This window comes from Macaca mulatta, chromosome 14, assembly GCF_049350105.2.
Source record: "Macaca mulatta isolate MMU2019108-1 chromosome 14, T2T-MMU8v2.0, whole genome shotgun sequence".
NCBI classification, from domain to species: Eukaryota; Metazoa; Chordata; class Mammalia; order Primates; family Cercopithecidae; genus Macaca; species Macaca mulatta.
Window position 1 is genome coordinate 16,733,330 of NC_133419.1, and position 27,451 is coordinate 16,760,780.

Genomic DNA, 27,451 nt, shown 5'->3' on the forward strand with positions numbered 1-27,451 from the left:
GTATTAAATGCAATGTCAAAATATACAAGCAAATGTATGAAGGCTAAAACAAAAGGAAAGTGCTTATATACACGAAAACACACAAACACACACTCTGCAAATATTATTCCAAAGTGGATAGAAACACTAGAATCCTTGTCATTCCCTTCTCTAATGACCACTGTTTCCTACTCCCACCCAGCATACTAGCTTTCCTTGTCTCCTTTTTCTTTGTATCCATCATGCATATTCTACTATTTTATAAAATGGAATTATTATAAATTCAATTCATCTATCGATCAAAGAAGGCAAATGTTTCTACTGTTTTATGTATAGCAATTAGAAAAGCCTATCATGTATTAAACATATGTAAATATATGTTGAATCAGTTATGCTAGTTACATCTTCTGGAAGTATACAGAGCAAAAATTGATGCCCATAACCTAATTTATAGGAATCATATTGTACAAACTTTAAAGAAAAACATTAAATTATTCCATGTCCTCCATAGGGCATATTTTACATCTTTGTTTCTTAAACTATAGATCAAAGGATTCAACATGGGAATAACCAAGGTGTAAAATATGGAAGCCACTTTATCAGTGTCAAAGGAATGACTGGACTTGGGCTGCACGTACATGAAAAGCAAAGTCCCGTAGAACACTATGACCACTGTCAGGTGGGCTCCACAGGTAGAAAAAGCCTTTTGTCTGCCAGCAGAATTCATCCTGAGAATGGCTACAAGGATGAGCAGGTAAGATACAAGAACTATCAAAAGAGATGAAATCAAATTGATAGCTGCGAAGATCAGAATTATCAATTCAATTTCATGTGCATTTGAGCAGAGCAAAGGTAATAAGGGGAGACTGTCACAATAGAAATGTCTAATGACATTGCAGCCACAGAAGGATAAAGTAAAAATCTTTACGGTGACTAGAAGAGAAATGAATGTGCAGTAGAGATAAGGGATTGCCACCAGCACTTGACATACCTTTTGTGACATGATTACTGTGTATAGCAGAGGGTTACAGATGGCCACATAGCGGTCGTAGGACATCGCTGAGAGAATAAAAAGTTCACTACCAATGAACACAAGAAAGCAAGCTAGCTGTGTTGCACAAAAATAATAAGAAATTGTATTCTTATCCACAACAAAATTTACTAACATTTTGGGTCCTACGGTTGTTGAATAACCAAGATCCATGAGAGCCAGATTTCTGAGAAAAAAGTACATAGGGGTTTGCAACCTGGAGTCCAACTTAGTGAGGACGATCATGCCCAAATTGCCCATCACTGAGATCACATAGATCATGAGGAACAATGCAAATAATGGTGCCTGCAGCTCAGCAATATTTGTGATTCCCGCAAGAATGAATTCATTCACCGTTGTTAGATTGTGTTGTTCCATCCAGGTTCATCAGAAAACCTATTCTGATAGAGACATCAGCATAGTCAATAGATTTCCTCTATCATCACCTGAGAAAATTTTTAGTATGCAAAGCTAACATAAGATACATCTAAATTTCACAATTTGTGACATTTGAAAACAAATGTACCTCTCACAAATAAAAACATGTTTAAATATAATTCAAGAAGCAGATAAGACAGATCAGCAGTTTTCAGTTGGTTTTGATTTTACTCACCCGAAAACATTTTCCCATTTCTAGAGACATTTTATTTATCACAATTTGGAGGTGGGCCACTGTTGCATCTAAAGGTTAGAAGCCAGTAAGCTGCTAAACATTCTACGATAATCAATACTCAGCCCATCGCAATACCCAACCCCAAATATCAATAGTGCTAAGGTTGAGAAACTCCGATGAGATACATGGATAGATGATAGATCATAGATAGATAGATAGATAGATAGATAGATTATGGATGAATAGAACCATATGAGAGAAAGATACGGACAGATATTCATGTATGTATAGATATCTAAAGAAAATTTTTAAAGTTAAAAATATTGTTAATACTGTGGATACCTGATATATTTACAATTATTGCACTATGTTTTTAGAGTGGTCATATTTATAAATTACTATTACGACATAATACAATTTTAGTTACATAAAAAATTTGTCACAGATTCCAAAAATGCATAAAACCACCTGCTTCAAAACATCATCCTGTGAATACCCGTATCTCTTCGGGTGGTACAGCCGAGACTTTAATAGAGTTGACAGATATTAGGCATATGAGTAAGAGCAGCATAACAGATGACAGTGGCAATTATTTGTATTTACAAAGCAAAAAATATCAGGAAGTGTATGGATATAGATATATTCTACACTGTATCTTAATTCATGTCATATTTGAAAGGTTATGGTAGGCAAATAGTGTAAGTTATCTAAAACTGTTTGTTCTTATGTCCAGAAGCAACATGTCATTGTGGAATTGTTGGGAAGGATGACTGAAGATTAAGTGATTCAATGTGTCTTTGTTGCCTAGAAGTAGTTCTAAAATATCAAGTACATTGTGAGTTTTCTTCTTCTTGTTATTGTGACAGCGCCTTACTTGAAAGAGGTTTTTTTACACATATACACGTACATTATTCTGACTGTGAATTAACATCTTTGTTAGGACCATAAGGATGCCTAGGGGAGTTACAGGTCAAGTAGGATGTAATGCTTGCAACTTAGGGCAGTTCTTCTCCCCTCCCCCAATTCATATTCATGACTAAACTTGGTTAATCGGTATGCTATTGTTTTGGATTACTTATCTGTTTTTCACAACGAATTTAATAACATTTTAGATAAATTGTTTATATAAACTTTATTAAAACATTAATCTTCCCATAGTTTAATCTCAATATAATTGAGAAATGCTAACTTGAATGTGAAAGTTAAGTTTGTTTTATCATACAAAATCTTAGGGGAGTTTGAGGAAATCTGAACAAATTGGGAGAAAATGTGGTCCTTCATATTGGTTTGTATAACGAAGATTTAGTAAAAGCTCCTTTTTGGATAAAAGGATACTATAGATTAAAGAAATGATTAAAAGTCACTTCGTTACACAGTAACATAGAGACAAAATAAATACACCAAACATGAGATATATGTGGATTTCTGGCTGTTTAAAAATTTTCTGGACATGCAAGCCACAGAAACTAGGAAATAAGGTATAGCACATAATGCAAATAAACATATGTATAATTGAATAAATATATATCTAAATATCCCCCAATAACCCACAGATGGATATGGAGGGCATGATAACCTAAGATAATTATTATTGGTTAAAAAAATTCTAAGCCCCAATGCTTTTTGAAAAAGAAAAAATAGTGTTTACAATGAAAATTATAGTGACAGCAATCTGAGTGAGCTATGAAAAAATAAAGACATGCAATTGTTACATTGAATATGAAGATGATTACATATTATTTGAACTTAATTTTCTTAATAAAATTATGACCTCCTCCTATCCTACCCTGACTCAATGAACACACCTTTCTCATATTAGATATATGGTAATGTGTGGCAGTAGATAGGAAAGTTAGATAAATATCTTTAGTAAATACGATGATAAGCAACATAAATCCTGTATTTTGTTTGCTTGTTTTGTACAGTTTGGCAATTTAGAAAGGCAAAAAAAATCATCATTGGTAAGTACCTGTTTTCTTGTTAGGTAAGGAAATCTAAATGAGCTTCCTCTCACCACCATTGGAGTTCTGTGGAAAACCCAGATTGCTTTTTCATATTTTGCTGTCTTTGTTGAATATCAATGGCATTTTTAAAGCTACAATATTTGAGAAAATAATATCTGCTTTGGTCAACTCTTGGTGGAAATTGAAGTACTTTCTGAAAATTGTATTTTTCCCTAAAACTCGGTACGTAACAGTCTCCTAATTTTATTTTCTTATATTTTTAAATGTTTTTTTCTGTGCCTATGATTACCCAAAAAGTCTCATAATTTTTAATACTTTTCACATTCGAATGTAAGGTGGAAACCCCCTTTTTGTCTCATGAAGAAGTGAGAAAAGAATCATATCTACACATTTATTTAAATAATTATCCACTGTTAAATTATTGTTAAGGAGTCTAAGCCTAGAGCATCTAAATAACAAGTATTTGGAAGGACATGAACATGACTGACTAAATAGTTGCAGTTTCTCCATTCTTTCATTAAAAATATATTTATCTCCTTGTCGTTGTGCTTTATATTCTCCAAGTTTTGGCCTCAATTAGATAAAAATATTTTATGTAAAATATATACTTTAGAAACAATATCATGATAATCTTTCAAAGATGCTTATGAGCATTCAGCCTGTGAAACCATGTAAAAAACAGTTAAAAATTATATGAAAAATGGAGCACTGTTATTTCTGCTTAGGCATTATTGGATAACAGAAATCCTGGAGAAATGAATCAGAAATTGTCACACTTTACTATGGTTATGTCATCAAATTAAAGTGGCAGTTTTCCAATGTCACTGAAGCATTGTCGATATCTGTAACATATGGCACCAAAAGAAACATTCTTACCTTTTTTTTTTTCCGTTTGTTACCTGTAATGAAGCCTCTGTCTTGACTCCTCCATGTGTCTCACATGGCACAGTGAGAACAATTTATGCATTTTTTAATCTTTTGAGACTCTCCCTGAGGAGATGGCAGGCAATTTGTTGATAATTCCTAAAGCATTTGAGAGCGTAACAAAATGTTTCGAGGCTGTCCATTAGTTGTAGAAGACAATTTTAATTCATTAGTGTATCAGAGTTCTCCAGAAAAACAGAGCCAAGAGGATATAGTTAGATGAGCGATAGATGGATGGATGGATGGATAGATAGATAGATAGATAATATTATGAGATGGATGGATGGATAGATAGATAGATAGATAGATAATATTATGAATTGTTTTATGCAATTATGTAGGCTTGAGGATTCCTGTGATTTTTTTTCTCTGCAAGCTCCAAGAAAGCTGGTGGTATAGATTCAGTTCAAACTTGAAATATTGGGAGCCAGGGGAGCCAACGGTGTAGGTCATAGTCTGAATTAGAAGGCTCTAGAATCTGGGATGTCAATGTCTGATGCAGGAAGTGAAGGATGTCCTAGCTTAAGCAGGGAGTGAACTCACCCTTCCTCTGTCTTTTTGTTCTATTCAAGGCCTCAGTTGATTGCACTGATACCCACCTATATTGGTGAGGATGATCGTTACTCTACCAATTCTAGTCTTTTCCAGGAGCATCCGCACAGGCACACCCAGAAATAATGCTTGCCAGCTATCTGGGCGTCATATAGCCTAGTTAAATCAACACCTTAACCATCATTACTCCACCCCTTGTCAACTTGGCAAACATAAACATGTACTTAAACCATACTTAGTCTCTCTAAACATAGACAATAACAAGGTCATAGTTGTGCTTTAGATGACACAACTATCTTGCATATAAGTAAAAACTCATTAATCCCTTATTCCAAACAGGAAATATATTCTTTGAGTGATATTGACTAGTCTCCTGATTTTCTCAGAGTAAAATTCTACAATGTAAAACTAACAATATTTAAATACTGATGTGAAGTCCATATATCTTATTTATATAAGGTAATAAAGATGGAATAAAGCATCTTTACTTAATAAATACACACACTTATTTACAATAAAATCAGGATGGAATTCTCATTACAATTACAGCCCTCATTTCTGAACTGACCACATGATTATAGCTGGTATTTGTAACTGTCTTCTTCTTCTTTCCATACTGTATTCCCTTTGTCTTTAGCAAGCACCTTAGCTGGCCATAGCTTTTTTTCTTTTCTTTGTAAAGTGGCCCAAACCTTTATTCCTGAAGAGTTTGAGCCATTAGTAGTTCTGGCTAGTTCAGGCTATTACAGTGTTCCTTTTATTATTATTACAGTTTTTCTTATTAATAAGAGATGTCCTAAGGAATGTCCCATATTCCTGGCTTATTCTTCCTTGTACTGTGAAGTAATAGCGCAATTTACCCTGGAAAGTCAGGATCAAGTATGATAACTTCCTGTTTTGTCTATTGATTCAGTTGCATGAGGAGCTCAAAATGGCTGGGTAGGAGTCTTAACTTCCAATTCAATAGAATTATTGCTATGTCTTTAGGTGGAAGCATTCATTCCTCTGTGACTAAAACCTGTAGGTCAGTAAAGCTTAAAGTCAATGAAGCAGGAAACAAATTTTGACAGTGGGTCACTAGGGTTAATAGTCAGTGGTGTCACTCACATTTCCATCTCTTCATTCCTAGGCTCCTAGATCCAGTCTATGGCAAAAAACAGCGCAATACACTGGAGACTAATTCAAAGTATATATAGCTTTCTTAGGAACCTTTCCCCAGCTATTCAAGTTATTGCCATGTAGCTGGATTGTAATTAAAATTTCAAAGCCAGTTTCTTAGGATGATGGGCAGCATGGTAAGACAGACTAGTGAATTCCATGATCATGGGCTCTTTGCTGCACTTCTTTACCTGTGAAGTGGGTTTCTTGATTATATGTAATGCCATGTGGAATATCATGACGGTGCATAAGGCATTCTATAACTTGGAAGGTAGTTTTGGCAGAATTGCTTGCAGAGAGGGATAATCTGTATCCAGAGTAAGTATACATTGCAGTAAGAACAAAATTCTGCTCTTAAATGTTGGAAACAGTCCAATGTAACCAAACTCCTGCCAGGGAGCTGGCTGCTCCCACTGGGTAATGGTGTCGTATTAGTCGCTCTGTGTAATTCTCCGCTGTTGGCAGATTGGACACTCAGCAGTGACTATGGCCAGGTTGACCCTCATGAGCCGAAGTCCATGTTTCTGTGAGATCACACGTAACCTACATCCCTGCCACCATACCCACTTTGTTTGTGAGCCCATTGGGTGATGACAGGGTGCCTGAGGAAAGAGGCTGATTAGCATCCACAGAATGTGTCATACTATTGACCGGAACATTATAGTCCTCCTCTGCTGAGGTCACCTTTTGGTGAGCATTCCCCTGGGACACCAATATCTTCGCATTTTTTGCTCATTCAGAGAGTTCTAGTCATACTGCTTCCCTAAATTTCTTTGAAAAATAATGACAATCATGTCCTCTCCACGTTTTTTTACTGTCTAGCCACACCACTTGCCACAGCCCCTGAATCCATATATAATCATGATTATCACATGTCTGGTCTCTCATGATGACCTTCTAAGCAAAGTGCATGAGCAGGTGCACCGCCCAAGGTTGTGCCCAGAGGGAGTATTTCCCTTTACTTCTGTCCATCAGGAATGTCCCAGAAAAGGCCTGTAGTGCTACAGTTGCCCACTTTCAGGATGGTGCCTGCATATGATGCAGAACTATCTTTAAACGGGACTGCAGTCTTCTTTTTGTCAACTGACTATAAGAAACTCTAAGGACATGGGTGGAGACTGGGAGACAGAAGATAGTGTAAGAGGAGTGGGGACCATGTGCATCGGGCTGCTACTTCATGTAACTTACTTGTGCCTCAGGGCCTGTTCAGTCCTGAACATCATATACAGTAGTCCCTTTTATACCTATTTTTTTACTTTTTATGGTTTCAGTTACCTGCATTCAACTGTGTTCCACAAATGTTAATTTCCAGAAACAAACAACTCATACCTTGTAAATTACATGTCATTCAATATAGCATAATAAATTCTCACACTTTTTCACTTAGGACATGAATCATTTTTTGTCCAATTATCCACAGTGTATACCTTCCCTGTCTGTTCCACTTAGTAGCCATCTTGGTTATCAGATGACTGTCACAGTATAGCAGTAACTGTGTTAGATAACCCTTATTTTACTTAATGATGTCTGATACTGCAATAGTCATGATGCTGGCAATTCAGACATGTCAAAGAGAAGGCATAAAGTGCTTCCTTTCTTTCAGTGGAAAGATGAAAGAAAAAATCTTATGCTGAGGTTACTAAGAGCTGCAGTGAGAACAAATCTATTTGTAAAATTATGCAGATGGGGAAATGGACTGTGTATGTCCGACTTTATGGCCGAGTCAGAAACCATGCAGTTTGTGATGTGTCACTAGTGAAGACTTCAGTTTCTAAGGCCTAATAATAGTAGGCCAAGAGATTTTTTAAAAATTTGTTACCTACTTTTTACACTTACTTAAATTTGCATTTGTACCACAGAGAACTCTTGATTAAAATATTGTATCTATAGTGCAGGCTCACAGGAAAAAATATTGTATATACAAGGCAGGCCCATCCACAGTGGTTTCCTCAAAAAGGTGACAGAGTGGACATGGTTTTCAACATTGTCCTATTACTTTATTTAAGAATTTTACATGGAATAAAATAATGCATAAAGGAGAGGTGTTGCTTTTTTATTTATGTTGTTCCTTTTTATTTCATCAGGGAAAATGTTTAATTTTATTTTTTTATTCTTCAAATATCAAATGGATATAATTACCCCTACTATGTACCTATAAAAATAAAAATAGTATTTATAACACAGTAAATGTGTTAGTATTAATAAATTATTTTAACTTTTATTTAATGTGACTTACCATCATATCTCTGTTTATAAATTTAGATTTTTTTTCTTAGTTACGTATTGCAGCATTTCATTTGTTTATTCTGTTTAACCCTCAACCAAATTTTTCTTTTCTGTCTTGACATAAACTGTTTTATTAATATATATGTCCTATATTATTGTGTTCTTGTGAATACGTAAAATTTGTGTGTGTGTGTGTGTATTTACCATGCATATTTGTTGTGTTATAATTTCATTGCTGTATTTAAGTCACTTTTTATTTGTGATGTATCAATATTGTAACATTTGTGTTTCTTTTTGCATTATGTACCTGCATTATATTATGTATAATTATATAACTATGATACATGTCTGATAATTTTACCTTGTTTTTTGTTCAAGGCAAGCCTATCCATAAAAAACAGCAACTTCCATGTTAAAGGCGGGGGTAGGGGGTAATTAGATTTGGAGTAAATGGTAGAAAATCCATGCATGGTAGTGAATGCAACTTTTTTAACCTCAGGTTATGGTCATAGCTTGAGGTAAGTAGCAGAAGGGAAAACTGGCCAGAAATTTAAAGTTCCTGGAAAGGAGATGCCAACTGAGGGATTTGATAAAAATTCCAATATCCTATACATCACCAGCTGTCTGACAATCTATATGCACATAATGGAGACTTTAGAGTACTCAGAAGAAAGTAAATGCTGGGGTATACTTGAACACTAATACAGATTAATATGCTCCCCAAACCAGGCACAGGTCAGCAGCAGAGGGTGTGGTGCAAGCCTTAGGAAATCAAAAGTTTTAGAACAACTTTGACCACTAACCTGGAAGACAAAGAGGTAACTCTTAGAAAGTCGAGCTAAAAGTTAATAATGCAAAGGAAATACTGAGCAGAGAAATTAGTGGCCAAATTCTGCATATTCTAAACAAGGTATTTTATAACAAAGAAACAAAAACACACAGCAACAGAGAATCATAGAGGGAAAAAATAAAATCAAATTTTAGAGGTGCTAAAATATATTACAAAATTTCCAGTTCTCAATGCAAATCTGAGTCATGAAAAGCAGAAAGAGGAAATAATGATCTATACTTGCATATGATTGATAGGTAGTCTATAAGCACTGCCTATGACTGGACACAGATGTTGGATTTAGCAGACTCATAGTTCAAAGAAACCGTTAGCTAGTATTTCAAAGAATCAGAAACATGTTTGTAGTACTTGAGAAAATAAATCCACAAAAAGTGAATATCAATAAAGAAATTAAATCCATTGAAAATAGATTTTAGAGTTGAGTATGGAAGTAATATTTTAAGAAAAATTTTCCTCATGGTTCAGTGTATAATATGCAATTGGCTTCTTAAAATACAGATATTCAGCTGTCAAACCCAGAGGCTCAAACCATGCCTGACTTGAGGCTCTGCAAAAGGAGAAAGTGAAGTCTTCGGCAGAACTGTAAGCTGCCTCTGAGCATTTGTTTTAGTCCATTTGTGCTTCTATAACAGAATACCTAAGAGTGGATAATTTATAAAGAACAAAAATTTGTTTCCTCACAGTTCTACAAGTCAATTTTCAGAAAAGAGTACTGTAGAAAATGAATCACTTAAAAAAAGAGAATGACGAGTTGATGGGTGCTGACGAGTTGATGGGTGCAGCACACCAACATGGCACAAGTATACATATGTAACCTGCACGTTATGCACATGTACCCTAGAACTTAAAGTATAATAATAGAAAATTTAAAAAAAAATCAAAAACATTTTTTTTCTGAAATCATCAAATAGAAAATCTGGAGTTAAAAAACAGAATAACTGAAATGAAAAATTTACTTGTTAGATGCAACAGAAGATTGAGACGGCAGAATTAAGAATCAACCAACTTGAGGTAAAGAGACATTATCCATTATAAATAAAATAGAAGAAAAGATCACTAAATCAAGAAATCCTTGGACACTTGTAGTACTACTATTATGTTTATTAATAGAGTCAGTTAGAGTAGCAGCAAACGTTAAGGAAAAAAGGATAAAAATATTTCAAAAACTTCTGTAATTATAGAAATATCAGTGATATGCAGATGTAGGAGACTAAACCAAACTTAAATTTGATAAACACAAAGATTCTCACAGAGACACATAAGTCAACTTTTTGGTAGCAAAAAGGTAAACAATGTATTTTAAAATATCCATATAGACGGGGAGCCAAGATGGTCGAGTGATCACAGCCAGAAAGAATGTTTCCCAGTTCCTGAGACATTGGGAAGACTGGCACACTCTGAACATATCTTCAGAGAGAAGGGATTGAAAGTGGACAATGGGAAAGTGCAGACACTGGGCTAAGGTAGAAAGCTGAGAACCCTACACAGGACTACTGAGGACTAGGACCTGCTCCTGGACCCCACTGACTCCTGGTGAATGGGTGAGTTGAATAGACAGAAACAACCTGCTTTATCCATGGGCCTCCAGAATCCTAGTGGCAGTAGAACCAATGATCCCCCATGGACACTTGAACAGGCAGGAATTGCTGCCTAGAAAACTAATGGGGGCAGGACTCCAGATTTTACAGAGCACAGAGGGTTTCATGCAGCAAGAGCTTCAGTGGCGCATGGCCAGGGATACCCATTCCCCAAGGATCACCAAGCTCCTCTAGGAGGCTTTAGCCTTTAGGGGACTTATGGACCTGGACAGAACAGGGAGATCTTATCTGTGTAATGGGGACAGCCTTATCTGAGTGCCACCCTGTCTCCCAGCCTTTCCTGGGGCTCCCGCCTGGCTGTCCCCACTTGCAGCACAGTCTCCAATACCCAATCAGGGTGCTTTCTGGGGGCCCTCATCATAGCTGCTCTGCTGGCAGGCCACACATAACTAATGAAGAGGTCTAGCAGACTGGACCCCGCCGACATGAGCAGCCCATACACAACCATCGCCTGCTGCTTTGCTAACACACACAGCCCCCATGGAAGTCCCACTACAACTTCACTAGCATGTGCATATGGGCTGATCTTTCTCCCCTCCTCTGATGATGCATATGTGCACATGTACCCCACCATCCTACTGCCAGCATGAGTATACCCCACTGTCCTATCCACCCCTGCTGGCATGCTGCCCCCACTGAGGCACTGGCAGCCAGCCATGTTATCACTACTGTAGCCAGTGCAAGTGTGTGTACAGACACTGGAACCATCTCCCCAACCTGCACTAAACCACTGCCACCACCAATGCCACCAACACAAATGTGTGCGTAGATGCCGGTGAATCCATCACTACCCTTCCAATGCATGGGCGCCACACCATGACCCTGCAGCTGCTGGTACATACATGTGAGCATGGATCACAAACCCCCACCTTTACAAAGTGCTTTGGCTGACACCCCTCATCACAGTATTGGGGCCAGTGGACTGGGAACACCTTGACCCCTTCAGCACAACAGGTTTCTAACCTAAAGGAGTCAGAGAACAGAGTCAGTGGCACAATACAAACCCTCACAATTAGAGCACACAGCCTAAGAGTGATGAGCTGAGCTCATCTTCCAGAGTCAGAGCCAGCTGACTGAACTCATAAGAAAATCAAACATCCCAGGGTATCAAAGATTATTAAAAAGAAAATAAAAGTCCAAAGGACAGTAACTTCAAAGATTAAAGGAACATCAGGCCACAAAGATGAAAAAGAACGAGAAAAGAATTCTGGCAACTACAAAAGCCAGAATGCCAGGCACAGTGGCTTACATCTGGAATTCTAGCACTTTGGGAGTCTGAGGCAGGTGGAACACCTGAGTTCAGGAGTTTGAGACCAGCATGGCAAACATGGCGAAACCTCATCTCTACTAAAACTACAAAAATTAGCTGGGCGTGGTGGCACGTGCCTGTAATCCCAGCTACTTGGGAGGCTGAGGCAGGAGAATCACTTGAAACTGAGAGGCAGAGGTTGCAGTGAGCCAAGACCGTGCCATTGTTTTTCAGTCTGGGCAATAAGAGGAAAACTTCATCTCAACAAACAAACACACACACAAAAAACTGTAAGCATAAAAAATAAATTTATGTACTAATGACAAATGCTCCAGAATACCTGACATCAAAACTGACAGATAAGAAAGATAAAAACATAATTTAACTTGGAATTTTAATATCAGTCTTAATAATTAAGAGAGCAAATAAAGAAGAAAAGAGCAATATTACAGAAGACTTGAACAGCACTCTCCTCCAGCTTGAGCTGATTAAAATCAATAAAACAATCACACAATATTAAATAGCAATTGTTCACATAGGCTTTCTCAAAATTGGCACTATTAACATTCTGACAGGGTAAATTTTTTTGTGAGGGCTGTCTTGTGAAGATTAGATTATTTTGCAGCTTAAGTAACATCTACCTTCTGGATAGCAATAATGTTTGCTCACATCACCTCATCATCATAAAATCAACAATATTTGCAAATATTGCCAAATGTCTTCTAGTGGGAAATCTCACTCCTAGTCAAAACCACTAAAGTTTATTGTAATTTAATTGGAAAATATCATTTAACTTAATTGGAATATTATTTAAATTTAAATAGCTTGTTAAACTACCTTTATCAATATGTCTGTCATTTTTAGAATATCTTCCCTACAATATAGTAATTATTCTCAGAGTTCAAGAGAATTTTACCTCTCAAAAGATTTTCATGTCTTTTGAGAAAATTGAGCTCCTTCCTCCATTCTTCTATCCTTACGCATTGCATTATAAAAATGAATTGCAATTTTTTGTTTTCACTTTCAACCCCTCTTTTGATGTTTGTTTCTGTAAGGAAATGACTATCTTATTTAACCATGCTCCCAAGGTTACTAGTGAGAAGTGACAACGTGCTAGCAGCCCTCGCTCCCTCTTGGCGCCCTCTTGGCGTCCGCTCTGGCCGCTGGAGGAGCCCTTCCGCCCGCCGCTGCGCCATGAGGGCCCCTCTGTGGGGCTGGCCCAGGCCAGAGCCGGCTCCCTCTGCTCGCCGCCAGGTGTGAAGAGAGAGGCGCGGGCAGGAGCCGGGGCTGCGGGCGGCGCGGATTCCGGATGGGCGTGGGCTTGGTGAGCCCCGCACTTGGCGCGGCCTGGGCTTGCTGGGCGCCTGCTGGGCTTGATAGGGGAAGAGTTTCCTCTGGGCTGCTGGAGTGCCCAGGCTAGATGCAGCAAAGTCCCTCCGCCAGTCTCACTGCGAAGTGAAGCCAGCTGGGCTTCTGGATCTGGTGGGGACTTGGAGAACTTTTCTGTCTAGCTAAAGGTTTGTAAACGCACCAATCAGCACTCTGTATCTAGCTCAAGGTTTGTAAATGCACGAATCGGCGCTCTGTGTCTAGGTAATCAGTAGGGGACTTGGAGAACTTTCGTGTCTAGTTAAAGGATTGTAAACGCACTAATCAGCTCTTTGTCAAAATGGACCAATCAGCTCTCTGTAAAACGGCCCAATCAGCTCTCTGTAAAATGGACCAATCAGTAGAATGTGGGTGGGACCAGATAAGGGAACAAATGCAGCCTCCCCACCCCCCAACTCGCCCCAGCTTGCAGTGCCAGCTTGTTTGGGTCTTTTTACGCAGTGTGGAAGCTGTTTTTTTGCCCTTCACAATGAATTTTGCTACCGCTCACTCTTTGGGTCTGCTTTGCCTTTAAGAGCTGTAACACTCACTGCGGAGGTCTGCGGCTTCACTCCTGAGGCCAGCGAGACCACTAACCCACTGGAAGGAATGAACAACTCCAGACACACCACCTTTATGAGCTGTAACACACATAGCGAAGGTCTGCGGCTTCACTCCTGAAGTCAGCGAGACCACGAACCCCCCAGAAGGAAGAAACTCCGGACACCTCTGAATATCTGAAGGAACAAACTCCAGACACACCATCTTTAAGAACTGTAACACTGACTGTGAGGGTCTGTGGCTTCCTTCCTGAAGTCTGCGAGACCAAGAACCCACCAATTCCGAACACACTAGGAAAAAGTGACTGTCACATAAGTAAGTGCTCAATTTTTATTAGTTTAACAAATCGAGAAGTTAATTATTTCATAGAATTGTTTTTTTTTACCTATCACACACTTGCATATTTGACATTGAAAAGTAAATAGATAAATATTTTTCAAACTATATTGCAGTTATTAAAAACTACACTTTTTAAATAAGGCTTTCAATAACACTTGAAGAGATTGTGATATAAATAGTAAAAAATATCTTTTATCAAGTTCCATTAAATGTGGAGCTTGATAAGATATAAATGGTGAATGTAAACAAGGCTATGAAACTGATGGTCAGGGACTGTGTTCACAGAAATAAACATTTGTCCAACCATTCTAAAATGCCTCACAGTAGTGTGACATGAGAAGTCATAGTTTTAGTCCCAGAATTGTGCTGCTTTATTTGAAGAAAATAAATCAAGGGCATTAAAAAACATTTTAAAGGCCGGACGCGGTGGCTCATGCCTGTAAATCCTAGCACTTTGGGAGGCGAAGGCGGGCAGATCACCTGAGGTCAGGAGTGCGAGACCAGCCTGGCCAACATGGTGAAACCCCGTCTCTACTAGCAATACAAGTTTAGCTGGTCATGGTGCTGGGCGCCTGTAATCCCAGGAGGCTGAGGCAGGAGAATCGCTGGAACCTGGGAGGCAGAGGCTGCAGTGAGCGGAGATCACGCCACTGTACTCCAGCCTGGGCGACAGAGCAAGACTCCGTCTCAAAAAACAAACAAACAAAAATGTTAAAACTATGATTAATGGACATACCCAACAGTAGAGAAAATGGTTGAATAAATGGGGATGTATAAATATAATAGATTATTATAAAGTCACTGGTATTACCAACATAGGTATTCAATAAATATCTATCCTATCATATCCTCAATATCATTCTAAATGCTTCATATACAATATGTAATTAAATATTCACAGACACATGAAGCAGGTATAGTATTGTCGCTTTGCAAACATGGACACTGATATGACAGCTTAAACTTTCATGTGGTCACAAAGTAAGCATATGATTTCGTACACAAATTCAGAATTATGGCTTCCAAATATAAACATTTTTTACTGTAGCATAAAGTCTTTATCTGAAAAGTTGTAATTGCACAATGTTGAGAATGTAGAAATATTCAAAACGTGTGAATCCTTATTAAAGGGAAAATACAAGTACACATATAGTAGTATTACATTGTTCAGATCCTGTTTTTCCAAATGCCGTAGTCTCATAAAAGCAAGAATCCTTGGAGAAGTGGTTAATTTTAGAGCTGAATCCAGGAAAATACAAGATGACCTGGAACACTTTGTGCTGCTAGAGTTGTAAGGAATAAAAACACCAATGACAAAAATAATTTTAAGACAGGGACGTGTTCAAAGAGCAAAGAGCCCAGGAGCCAATTTGATGGTGATTCTATTAGCAAAGCTAGAACGATTTGAGCAACAGAATAAATAATGTCAGTATGAGATAACACAAAGAGTAAAATAATTGGCTGGGTGCGGTGGCTCACGCCTGTAATCCCAGCACTTTGGGAGGCCGAGGTGGGCGGATCACGAGGTCAGGAGATTGAGACCATCCTGGCTAACATGGTGAAACCCCGTCTCTACTAAAAATACAAAAACTTAGCCGGGCGTGGTGGTGGGCGCCTGTAGTCCCAGCTACTCGGGAGACTGAGGCAGGAGAATGGCATGAACCCGGGAGGTGGAACTTGCAGTGAGCCGAGATCGTGCCACTGCACTCCAGCCTGGGTAACAGAGCGAGACTCGGTCCCCCCACCAAAAAAAAAAAAGTAAAATAATTTTGAGTGTATATTGATTTAAATAGAAGACTGAATAAATAAATATATAGGGAAGAAATAACTCTTCCTTACAGAATTCTGATGTATAGAAAGAGTAAGGGAGATAGTAAATTTCTACCAAAATTGCACAGTAATAATTGCTATAAGCAACAAACATTGATGAATGGTAAAAAGTAGTCATGGAATATTTACATAGTCTAAATTAGCTTTCCCTCGATACTTAACAAATACAAAGAAATAATTATACTTCTACAGTAAAAATGTCCAGCACACACTACTTTAAGTGATCAAATTTAATATCACTAATATTACCTATCAACACATATCCTGTGAGAAAATGGAAAATGGTATACAGATCGGCTCTCAGGAACTATTCCCAATCATGAAAAACCTCAATTTAATCAGTAGAAAACATCAGGCAAAGTTTAATTGAAGGATAGCTTATAAAATACTTGACAGGTACTAAAATATCAGTTATGAAATAAAAGAAAAGAATATAGAACAGGAACAGACTCCAATAGACTAAGGAGACATGACACTAACCACAAGGTGGCACCCTGGATTGGATCCTGGAAGAGAAAATAGGACTTCAGTGGAGAATTTGGTGAAATTTAGTAAGTCTGTAGTTTAGCTAATATTATTTTATCACTATACATTTCTTAAGTGTTAATGTTCACACTGTGATTAAGTTGACATTAGTAAAAATACAATAGTTAATGAAAAGTAAAAACAGAGTCGATTGACAGAAACCAAAATAGATGTATAGGTAAATGTAAATTCAGTTAAGCTGTTATTAAATATCTATTTTCCTGTAATATTTTCAACAATAGCCCCATAGCAATTATTTGTGATCACTATACATATTAGTTCACCAAATATAAGAATATTAAAAAGCTGAAACAAAATTTGAATCTTGAAACAGGCAATTAACTCTAAGTAGTGTGAAAGGAGAAATGATATCATTTTCATATTTGTAGTCCCACACAAAGCATAGTGCCTGCCATCTAATAAATGTTTAATCATTTTGTGTTGGACAAGTGAGTAGATGAAAAGTTGAGGTTGAACGTGTATAGCCCAATTCTCTCAAAATTTTGTTTTATCAAGTTGAACACGTAGTGGGGGAAAGAATTACTGTAGTCCTTATCTTTTAAATAATCTACAACTCCCAGAGGATACCTGCAATTTCAGGTACTACCAAACTCAATATACACTTTTTTTCCTATACGTACATACTTGTAATAAACATTAATTTGTAAATTAGGCACAGTAAAAGATTAACAACAAATAACTACTAATAAAATGGAGCCATTATAACAATACTCGGAAATGCACAATTTAAAACCTCTGAATTGTCTATTGCTAGAATTTTCCATGTAATATTTTTAGACTGATTGACCAAGGGTAACTGAAACAACAGAAAGTAAAACCATAAAAAATGGGGGACTACTGTATGCCATTTATTTTGTCCTATTACCTGATAATATTGATTATCAGTGAGTGATATGGCACATCTATAATAGATTTTATTGCTTTTTAAAAATCTCTAACGTGACAGGTATTAGAGATGGTTTCTGTTGCTAGGAAAAATGTATTATTTTTCTTTTCCCCATGCAAATATCTGTCTTGTTTCATTATGTAACAGTAGGAAGATATTCGTTAAAGGCTATAAAATTACAGCTTGAGAAAAGGAATGTGTTCTATTGTTCTGTACTACTGTACAATGATTATAGTTAACAATAACATATTATGTAGGGTCAAACAGCTAGATAGAGGATATTGAATATTCCCAACACAAAGAAATGATGAATGTTTGAGATGATAGGTATGTATGACCTGGTCACTACATATTATGTTTTGAAACATCACTATGTACTCCATGAATATAAACAGTTATTACTTGTCAATTAAAAATAAGCCCCCTTTAAAAACAAGAAATAAGGAGAATGTAACAATCACAGCAGAAAAGAAATTTAATTAGGTAAGTCTGAGAGATCCTTCCAAGGTAGTCTTTGTCAAAGTATAATCCATGTAATGTGGGGCATCTTGAAAAATTTAATTTTATGGGTCAATACCAAACCTAATAAACTAGAATCTGTCCAGTATAGTGTAGGCTAGGAAGCTGCTCTGAAACAAATAAAAATAAATGATAATAATGTGAATACAACTGTGAGAAATATTGTATTTACTCATAAATTGAGCATTAAATGGAGAGCATGAGTTTGATTTGTACCATGGGTTTCTTGTTCATTTTCTTAGATGGCATATGTATTATCAGACAATGATATGTATATACCATTGAGCACAATTAAAAATAACTGAATGCCTGAATTTAAAGTAAACACATCTATGATTGTTGACACAGATGGTAATATAATTTCAACACGTATTAACAGCACAAAGTTAATGAGTAGGAAAGCTTACTTCAGTTTCATGGAGGGTTATCTGGGAAGCAGTGGTTATCTGAGATACCCTAACATCATATGTCACCTTTATTTTCATAATGATTTAATGTTTCATGAATGTTTCATGTATACATCTACCCATAACATGTAAATAACATGATTTTTAAAGCTACATCAATTGAATTTTTTAATAATGTCTTCTGCCATTTAACTGAATACACAAAAATGAAGATTATACATTTCCAAACACTTACATTGGAGATATACCCCCAGAAAAATTAAGAAGAGACCTTAGAGTACAATTAAGATAGAAATCTCAAGAGATCAAAGATGATAATTGTCTAACCTCTTTATTAGGTGAATTTAAGTGTTTGAGGAAGAGTTCCAGGTATAAGAATACTGCTTAATGTACAAGATTTCAGAAGAAAATCTTTTGTTATGGGATTGCTTTAGAAATACACTAAGACCAAGACTAATTATAAGAATCCAGGCTTGAGCAAAAAATATAAACTTTCAATTCTCACGAATGCACACGAAAACAACAAGTTAACAAATTAATTTGGCTCTTATTTATATCCTATTAATGGAAGGTAATATATATAATACCCAATATTATCATCAAAACCACCAGTATTTTTTCATCAACATCATAATATTTAGGGTCCATTATATAGGAAATAGAGATTTATGCTAAGTAACTACAGTAACAACAACAACAGATCCAAGTCATTATGTTGATAATTCATGGGATTCAGAATTATAGATGAGGCAAATATAACAAACCTGAAAATAAATGGAAGATAGCTAAAATAATGATGTTTCATTTGGATGATTGAATACCAGGCATATTTAATTTTATTACCTTTTTTCCCCTAAAATTTGCATATCTGCCTGACTGTGAGTATTATTTGCGTGTTTCTCACATCGAGAAACTTTCTATTTTTTAATGTCTGCGTCTTCCATCAGGTTTTAAAAAAATGCCCTTCATGATGAGCAAGACATTTGGTCTTATCTCACCCAAAGAGAGAAAGAATACATGATAGGAGATAAAAGTATAAGAAGTTTTAGCATTAACATGTCAAGTGAGCGGGATGGTTTCTAGTTTTCTCTTTTCTATTTTTTTCTTAACAAAATATAAAAAGCTTTACAGAGCCCAAGGAAATAATAGCTATATTCATCTAAGATTTTATCAAGTTCCTAGAATAATTCTGTGAAGTAATTGTTAGATGTTAAGAAAGTAAGACTGAAACACAAAGGAATTATTAAATTCACAAATTGTAGAACTTCCTTTTCTAAATGGGTTTTATTTTTTTCTAAGAGTATCATACAATTAATTTCATTAGATAAATTGCTATATTTGTTAGATAAAATTAATTTCATTAGATAAATAGCTGTATTCATTAGATAGAATTAATTTCATTAGATAAATTGGTATATTCATTAGATACAATTATTTTCATTAAGTTGCAAGACCCGATGATAGACTGGGGCAGAGAATGGTACATCTCAGGAGCAATCTTTCTTCCTAGACATCCTTCCAGACATGTTTTTTAGTCCACAAAATTGTGAACTTTTTTTTTGTTAATGTTTCTCAGTTTGTAAAAAATAAAAATTATGCATAAATCCCTAACTAACTTGAAATCACTAAATTTTACTTTCCATTTGTAACTCTTTCATTGTTGGAGTCTGAGTCAATTCTGATTATAGGGCCTTTAGATCTAACTCTCCTTATTGTTATTCAGCAGTCAAGTCAAAGGCCTGAGTTGATGTAAGTGGCTGGCAACAATTTCACTGAGGTAACTGTCTTCATCCTCTCTGGATTTGCAAATCACCCTGAATTACAAGTCAGTCTTTTCTTGATGTTTCTCTTCATTTATCTGTTCACTACTTTGAGAAACCTGGGACTGATCATGTTAATCAGAATTGATTCTCAGCTTCATACCCCTATGTACTTTTTCCTGAGCAATTTAGCATTCATTGACATTATTTTACTGCTCTACTGTAACGCCTAAGGCATTGGTGAATTTCCAATCCAATCAGAGATCCATCTTCTTTGTTGGCTGCTTTGTTCAAATGTACTATTTTTGTTGGATTGGTGTGTAGTGAGTGTTTCCTTCTGGGATCAATGGCCTATGATCGCTATGTAGCAATCTGCAATCCCTTATTCAGTAGTCGTGTCTCAAAGTGTGCAACTGGCTGGGAGTAATGCCATATGCGATAGGCTTCACAAATTCTCTGATATCCGTCTGTGTGATAAGTAGTTTGGTGTTCTGTGATTCCAGCATCAATCATTTTTTCTGTGACACCACAATTCTTTTAGCACTGTCCTGTGTGGATGCATTCAGCACAGAAATGGTGATCTTTTCTTAGCTGGATTCACTCTTCTTAGCTCTCTCCTTATCGTCACGGTCACTTACATCACCATCATCTCAGCCATCCTGAAGAACCAGTCAGCACCAGGAAGGCAGAAGGCCTTCTCCACCTGTGCATCCCACCTCATGGGTGTAACTATCTTCTATGGGTCCCTGATATTCACCTATTTGCAACTTGATAACACATCATCCCTGATCCATGCACAGTTGGCATCTGTATTCTATGCGACTGTCATTCCCATGCTGAATCTACTCATCTATAGTGTGAGGAACAAAGATGTAAAAAATTCTCTTCTGAGAGTCATACATAGAAAATTTTTTCCATAACAAATTTATGTATGTTACAATTAAACGTGGATGGCTTCAGGAATTCAATTATGCCAACAACTAGGAAAATAGTAGAGTAACCTCAAAAAGCGTAACACAAACTAAATGAGAACTTAGAGTCTTGCAGTTTGTAAGTTGAATTATTGTTTAATTATATGGACCACTAACTCACTGTATTTGGAGGTCAATTCAGCATATACATTATTCAGGCATAGAAATGTACAAGGAAATAAGAGGCATCCGAACATTCATATGTGAGCATACCATCATGCTGAAACAAGTTCAAAATTACTACATTGAGAACATGTAATTTTTGTCATTCTGTGCCCAGTTTATATCATGTAACTGGATCGTTTGTATCAGCCTGGTGCGAAAGTAATGGCAGTTTTTGTCATAACGGAACAAAACAAACAAAAAACAAACGGCAAAAACCGCCATTACTTCTGCACCAACATATTAACTCTATGGATCAAGTCTTAGAAGAAGGATAAAGCATTCTCCAAGATGTGCTTATTTCACATTGCATGCCTATATCAGAACAGCACATGTGTACCCCATAAATATACACGTTTACTATGGACCCGTAAAAAAAAATTTCTTTTAAAACTAAAAAAAAAACTAAATTGACAATATAACTTGACATTCTGTTTTCTCAGCTATTGGCAACTTGAGAGTAGAAAATGAAAAATGAAGGAATAAGAACAGTTAAATTTTACTAAAAATATTTAGTGACAGCTGATCACCTGAAAGCAAAGAGTACAGAACTGAACAAACAAAAAATAAAAATAACAAAGCAAATATTAGCCACAATGAAAAATGAAAGATTGAAATAATTTCAGTGCAATCACTAATGGAACAACAGATACCAGGCAGTATAGAGAAATCTCTTGATAATATGGAGTCCTTTGCCCCTAACAGTTAAGTTCTCGATCATGTATGTATGAACACAATTTTAGATTACATAGGAAAGTGTTCTGTTCATGGCATATATTTCTATAAAAAACAGGACAGTTTAATTTCTCATTAACTATAGATGTCTCGTTAGCAGTAGCATAATTCCTAGAATATTTTGGATATAAACAGAGATTCTTGCATCTCCAGATCAAAAGGAAAACTGTTAATTCTATAGCACTAAAGGAAGAAAATGCGTATGTATGTGTTCCTGTGTGTGAGGTAAGAAAGATGGTGCTTTCCTTGAAAAGAGACTTAAACCTGGTTTAATGAACTCTCCCAGGTGTTATTAGAAGATAACCATTGAAAAAGTTTTATCAGTACCGGCCTGTCCAACATTGTGAAAACCAGTCTCCACCAAAAAGATATAAAAATTAGCCAGATGTGGTGGCACACACCTGTAGTCCTAGCTACTAGGGAGACTGAAGCAGGAGAATCGCTTGAACCCAGAGGCAGAGGCTGCAGTGATCCCGGATCACACCACTATTGCTGGGGCAATAGAGTGACACTCTATCTCTAAAAATAAATAAATAAAAATCAATATTTGTAAGATAAAAATAATTTTAACTCAAAATTTTAAAAAATTAGAATTATAATTTTATTAAGATTTTAATAACTTAATGACTAAGTATAACTGAGGTTAATCTTAGTCAAATAAGAAATAAAAAAGTTAACTTTACACTATTTTCATAATATGCCACAATAGGAATAATTCATATCACTATATATAAGTGAAAAGTGACACTCAAATGAATAATGCAAATACTAAATTCTGGTATTATTAAACAGGTAACCATGAGAAAATACTGTTACTAGGTATTTTCAATACCTAGTAAGTTTATCAGTACCGGCCTGTCCAACATTGTGGACATTACTTCAATACCTAGTAAAAGTAGGTTCAACATTTGGACCTGTCCAACATTACTTCAATACCTAGTAAAGATATGCAACCTGATAAATTAGGGGAAATAAAATAATAAAACAAAAATAACTAATGAATAAGCAAGTTAGTAAGTCTTTGAACCAAGTTTATCAAAAGTCTTTTTTTTATTGAGCCAAAGATGAAAGACAAATAAAACAATAGTTAACATAATCCAGACGACAGAGATTGAGAGAAAGAGAATAGGAGGGACATAAGTAACGTAGTTTAAAATATAATGACCTCAGGCCAGGCACAGTGGTTCATACCTGTAATCCCAGCACTTTGAGAGGCCAAGGCAGGAACATCGCTTGAGCCCCGGAGTTCAGGACAAGCCTTTGCAACATAGTGAGACCCTGTCTGTACAAAAAAATAAGACGAGCCTGGTAGTGAGTACCTGTAGTCCCAGATAGTTGGGAGGCTGAGGCAGGAGGATCACTTGAGCCCAGGAGGTGGACATTGCAATGAGTCAAGATAGCACAACTGCACTCCAGCCTGGGCAACAAACGAGACTCTGTCTCTAAATAACGAAATCACAACAAAAATAAAATACAATTACCTAGGGCATTACACACTATATTATTTAAATTGAGAGTTTTAAAATCTCTGATCAGAATTAGGCTTCTGCCATGACACAGTAAATGGTAAAATAATTTTCTTGCCATTATAAACAACTCTGAACCTGAACAAAATGGTTTTTAATGTTAGAAAAAAAAATGAGCAAGAAAACCCCTTGTTCATGGCTATTGAGGTGGCTTTGACATAGAAAGTCACCTTTTGCCTCTTATTTGGCTTAAGCCCTAATGATACCTATATCAAAGAGTGTGATTCTGGCTTTTTAATCTCCACATTAGCCTGTCTCAGAATCACTAAATTTGTGATGAACAGAATTGCTCTTCCAAAAGCTCATCAAATGTACAATAAATACATACAAATGTAGCTGCTTTATACATACCAACAAGTTATCTCCTGAAATTCTAGATTATGGACATGTTTCCTTCTAGACTCACTTTTAAATTTACATGAAAATTGATTTTATTATCATGACTTAACACAAAATCACATTAATATTTTACTCTGATTTACACTGTGTTTTCTTTCAGACCCTTCCTTTGCTTCCCCATCTTGGGCAAATAGTACTCAGTACAATATTTCAGCTCAATTTTTATATTTTAACTTTTAACCCATATTTAAGAGAAAATCTGATCTGATTATATATGGAGGAAGTAAGTTTTAAGCAACTAAATTAATTATAAAATGTTTATTAGTCTCAGGGTTGATTTTGTCTTTCTGCTCTCACTTTTATTTCATAAAATTTTTAAAAGCACATGAAAATAACAAAACATATTGCACAAATACTTCATGTAGATGAATTAGGTGACACTGCGAAACCAGAATAAAGCCTGCATTACTTTTTTGGTAATGCTTCAAAATGTCTATTAGCTGGTAAGCACTTAGTTAACGTAGTAAATTATCCCCAGGGCACTAGCCAATACCTGAACCATAGAATTGTAGGGTTTATAAAAGGTTAATGTAACATAGTTCATGGCATAGCATAAAATTTTGGTTATTAAATGATGAAAATACACTGAATATATAGTATAATTATTATGCAAGCTATAGGTACATGTACAAATAGGAATTAAGTGCACAAAAGAAAATAGAAAAAAATTATACTGTTGGCAAAATGTTAACAGTTTAGAATTACTTTCATTTTCTTTTTTTGAATTTTGTTATGTTCTGATTCTTCTTAATAGGTTTTACTTCTATGATAGTATCATACATTTGAATATACAAAATTTTAATTGTAAAAAATGTATTATCCCATCTTTGGTGTCAGTCATAGAATAATTATTTTTCTGGAAATGGCTTCTCTACCACCCCAGTAAAATTATTGAGAACATCACAAGAAAAGACCAATCCAGAATTTCCTTCATTCATGTGGCTTGTAAGGTAAAAAGGAAAACCTTTGCTCAAAAATCTATCATGGCTGCATTTATTCCCTGCACCTTTATCCTTGGAAACATACCAAGCAATTCTTCATTGGTAATTGGTCCACAGGGACTACCAAAAGATGCATTATCATCAGCCCCTCATATATAAGGTACTCTAGAATTATCAGAGTGAGGGGCAAAGAATAATCTCCCTGTAGTCACAGTGGCTTCCAGTGTCCTTTTGACACAACTTCCTGGTAATCTTTCCATTTGACCCAGGACCTCAACAAAATTTCTAGGTTGGTGTTTTGACACAGAATAAAACAAAATGAATGCACAAACATGTAAAAACAATTTATCTCAAGGAAAACAAATATTAGAGAAAATTTTATCTCCTTAAATGCTTTTCATGTTTTATTTATAAGAAAAATTTGAAGTTGACAAATTTCTAGACAGATAATACAAGAAGAAAGCTTTTTCACCAACTTTGGCTCAGACACAGTAAGTATTATTCTCAAAATTGGAAGATTTTATTCCAGATGAAATTAATTTGGGACTTTATCATAATAATATACATATACATATCATTTAGTCCTTACCCTAAGTAATGTCGGGGTTTGTGAAAACAGAAATGTAGAGTTGACGAAATGAGTCTACAAGCAAAGTACATATTTTGATCATATAATTTTTGGAAGCAATTTGATTTTAATTGGTTAAGTTACTAAAACATCATATTTTTAATAAATGAATACATATATGGTCTATAATTTTAATGTATCCTACTAAAATCTTTAAGGGTGGAGTTTATTTAAAATTACTATTAAATGATATTAGAAACAAAGGGGCAGGAAATCTATTAAAAACTGTTTCCTCTCATTTTTTATTACATGTCTAGCTCTTTCTCAAGTTTTCTGAAATTATTTATAAACAGGAGTATGGTATTATAAGCCTTCTCTCTGAAGTCAACATATGTTGGCAGAATCAGTGTCAACATTTAATTGTTCTGACTTTGGATAAGTTACTCAAACCTTCCATATCTTTTTTTTCTCATCTAAAATATGTGGATAATAGTATCTATGGCATAATTTCACGTGGATTAAATGTGTTAATAAAGGAAGGCATTCAGAACAAGGTCAGGTTCATTCTAATTATGCAATATGTTACATTTTATTATATCACATCTAAATGTTAATTTACACTTTTATCTACATTGGCGATATAATTCTGTTTTTAGGTCACATTGTATAAATTTATTCATAATTTATAGAAACACTAAACTAATTAAACGCTAGGTTATTATATAAACAGAAACCTTTTGAAGTCATTCCTGTTAAGTATCAACTTTGATTTCTCAGCAGTTTAAAGCAATTGAACATGATGGGTAGAAGAAATAACACAAATGTGCCTGGCTTCATCCTTACGGGACTGTCAGATTCTGAAGAGGTCAGGATAGCTCTCTTTATGCTATTTCTCCTGATATACCTAATTACCATGCTGGGGAATTTGGGGATGATATTGGTAATCCACCTGGACCTCCAACTTCACACTCCCATGTATTTTTTCCTCACTCACCTGTCATTTATTGACCTCAGTTACTCAACTGTCATCACACCTAAAACCTTAGCAAACTTACTGACTTCCAACTCTATTTCCTTCATGGGCTGCTTTGCCCAGATGTTCTTTTTTGTCTTCTTGGGAGCTGCTGAATGTTTTCTTCTCTCCTCAATGGCCTATGATCGCTATGTAGCTATCTGCAGTCCTCTACACTACCCAGTTATTATGTCCAAAAGTCTCTGCCTCGCTCTCCTCACTGGGCCCTACGTGATTGGCTTTATGGATTCCTTTGTCAACGTGATTTGGATGAGCAGATTGCATTTCTGCGACTCAAATGTAGTTCATCACTTTTTCTGTGACACGTCCCCAATTTTAGCTCTGTCCTGCATGGACACATATGACATTGAAATCATGATATGCATTTTAGCTGGTTCCACCCTGATGGTCTCCCTTATCACGATGTCTGCATCCTATGTGTGCATTCTCTCTACCATCCTGAAAATTAATTCCACTTCAGGAAAGCAGAAAGCTTTCTCTACTTGCACCTCTCATCTCTTGGGAGTCACCATCTTTTATGGCACTATGATTTTTACTTATTTAAAACCAAGAAAGTCTTATTCCTTGGGAAGGGATCAGGTGGCTTCTGTGTTTTATACTATTGTGATTCCCATGCTGAACCCACTCATTTATAGTCTTAGAAACAAAGAAGTGAAAAATGCTGTCATTAGAGTCATGCAGAGAAGACAGGACTCGGGTAATTAAAATAGCAGGAATGCTGAACATTTAAACTCATCTTTTCTTTCTTTTCTATTCG

At 36.0% G+C, this 27,451-nt stretch overlaps 2 protein-coding genes and 1 pseudogene across 2 annotated transcripts; 2 read left to right on the forward strand and 1 right to left on the reverse strand.

Annotated features, from left to right (window-relative positions):
* Positions 1-436: 436 nt before the first annotated feature.
* Positions 437-1,387, reverse strand: OR8K3 (olfactory receptor family 8 subfamily K member 3). The gene has a single exon (XM_015114453.3). The coding sequence runs from the start codon at positions 1,385-1,387 to the stop codon at positions 437-439; it is 951 nt and encodes a 316-aa protein (XP_014969939.2).
* A 10,357-nt stretch (positions 1,388-11,744) lies between these two features.
* On the forward strand, positions 11,745-21,279 carry LOC100427488 (olfactory receptor 8I2-like; annotated as a pseudogene).
* Positions 21,280-26,457: 5,178 nt separating this feature from the next.
* On the forward strand, positions 26,458-27,399 carry OR8H1 (olfactory receptor family 8 subfamily H member 1). The gene has a single exon (XM_001103843.4). It carries the CDS (start codon positions 26,458-26,460, stop codon positions 27,397-27,399), a length of 942 nt encoding a protein of 313 aa, XP_001103843.3.
* The last annotated feature ends 52 nt before the right edge of the window (positions 27,400-27,451 follow it).

What these genes read in the sequence shown, in the direction of transcription:
- OR8H1 (XM_001103843.4), top strand. Translation starts at nt 26,458, where the DNA reads ATGATGGGTAGAAGAAATAACACAAATGTGCCTGGCTTCATCCTTACG.
- OR8K3 (XM_015114453.3), bottom strand. Translation starts at nt 1,387, where the DNA reads ATGGAACAACACAATCTAACAACGGTGAATGAATTCATTCTTGCGGGA.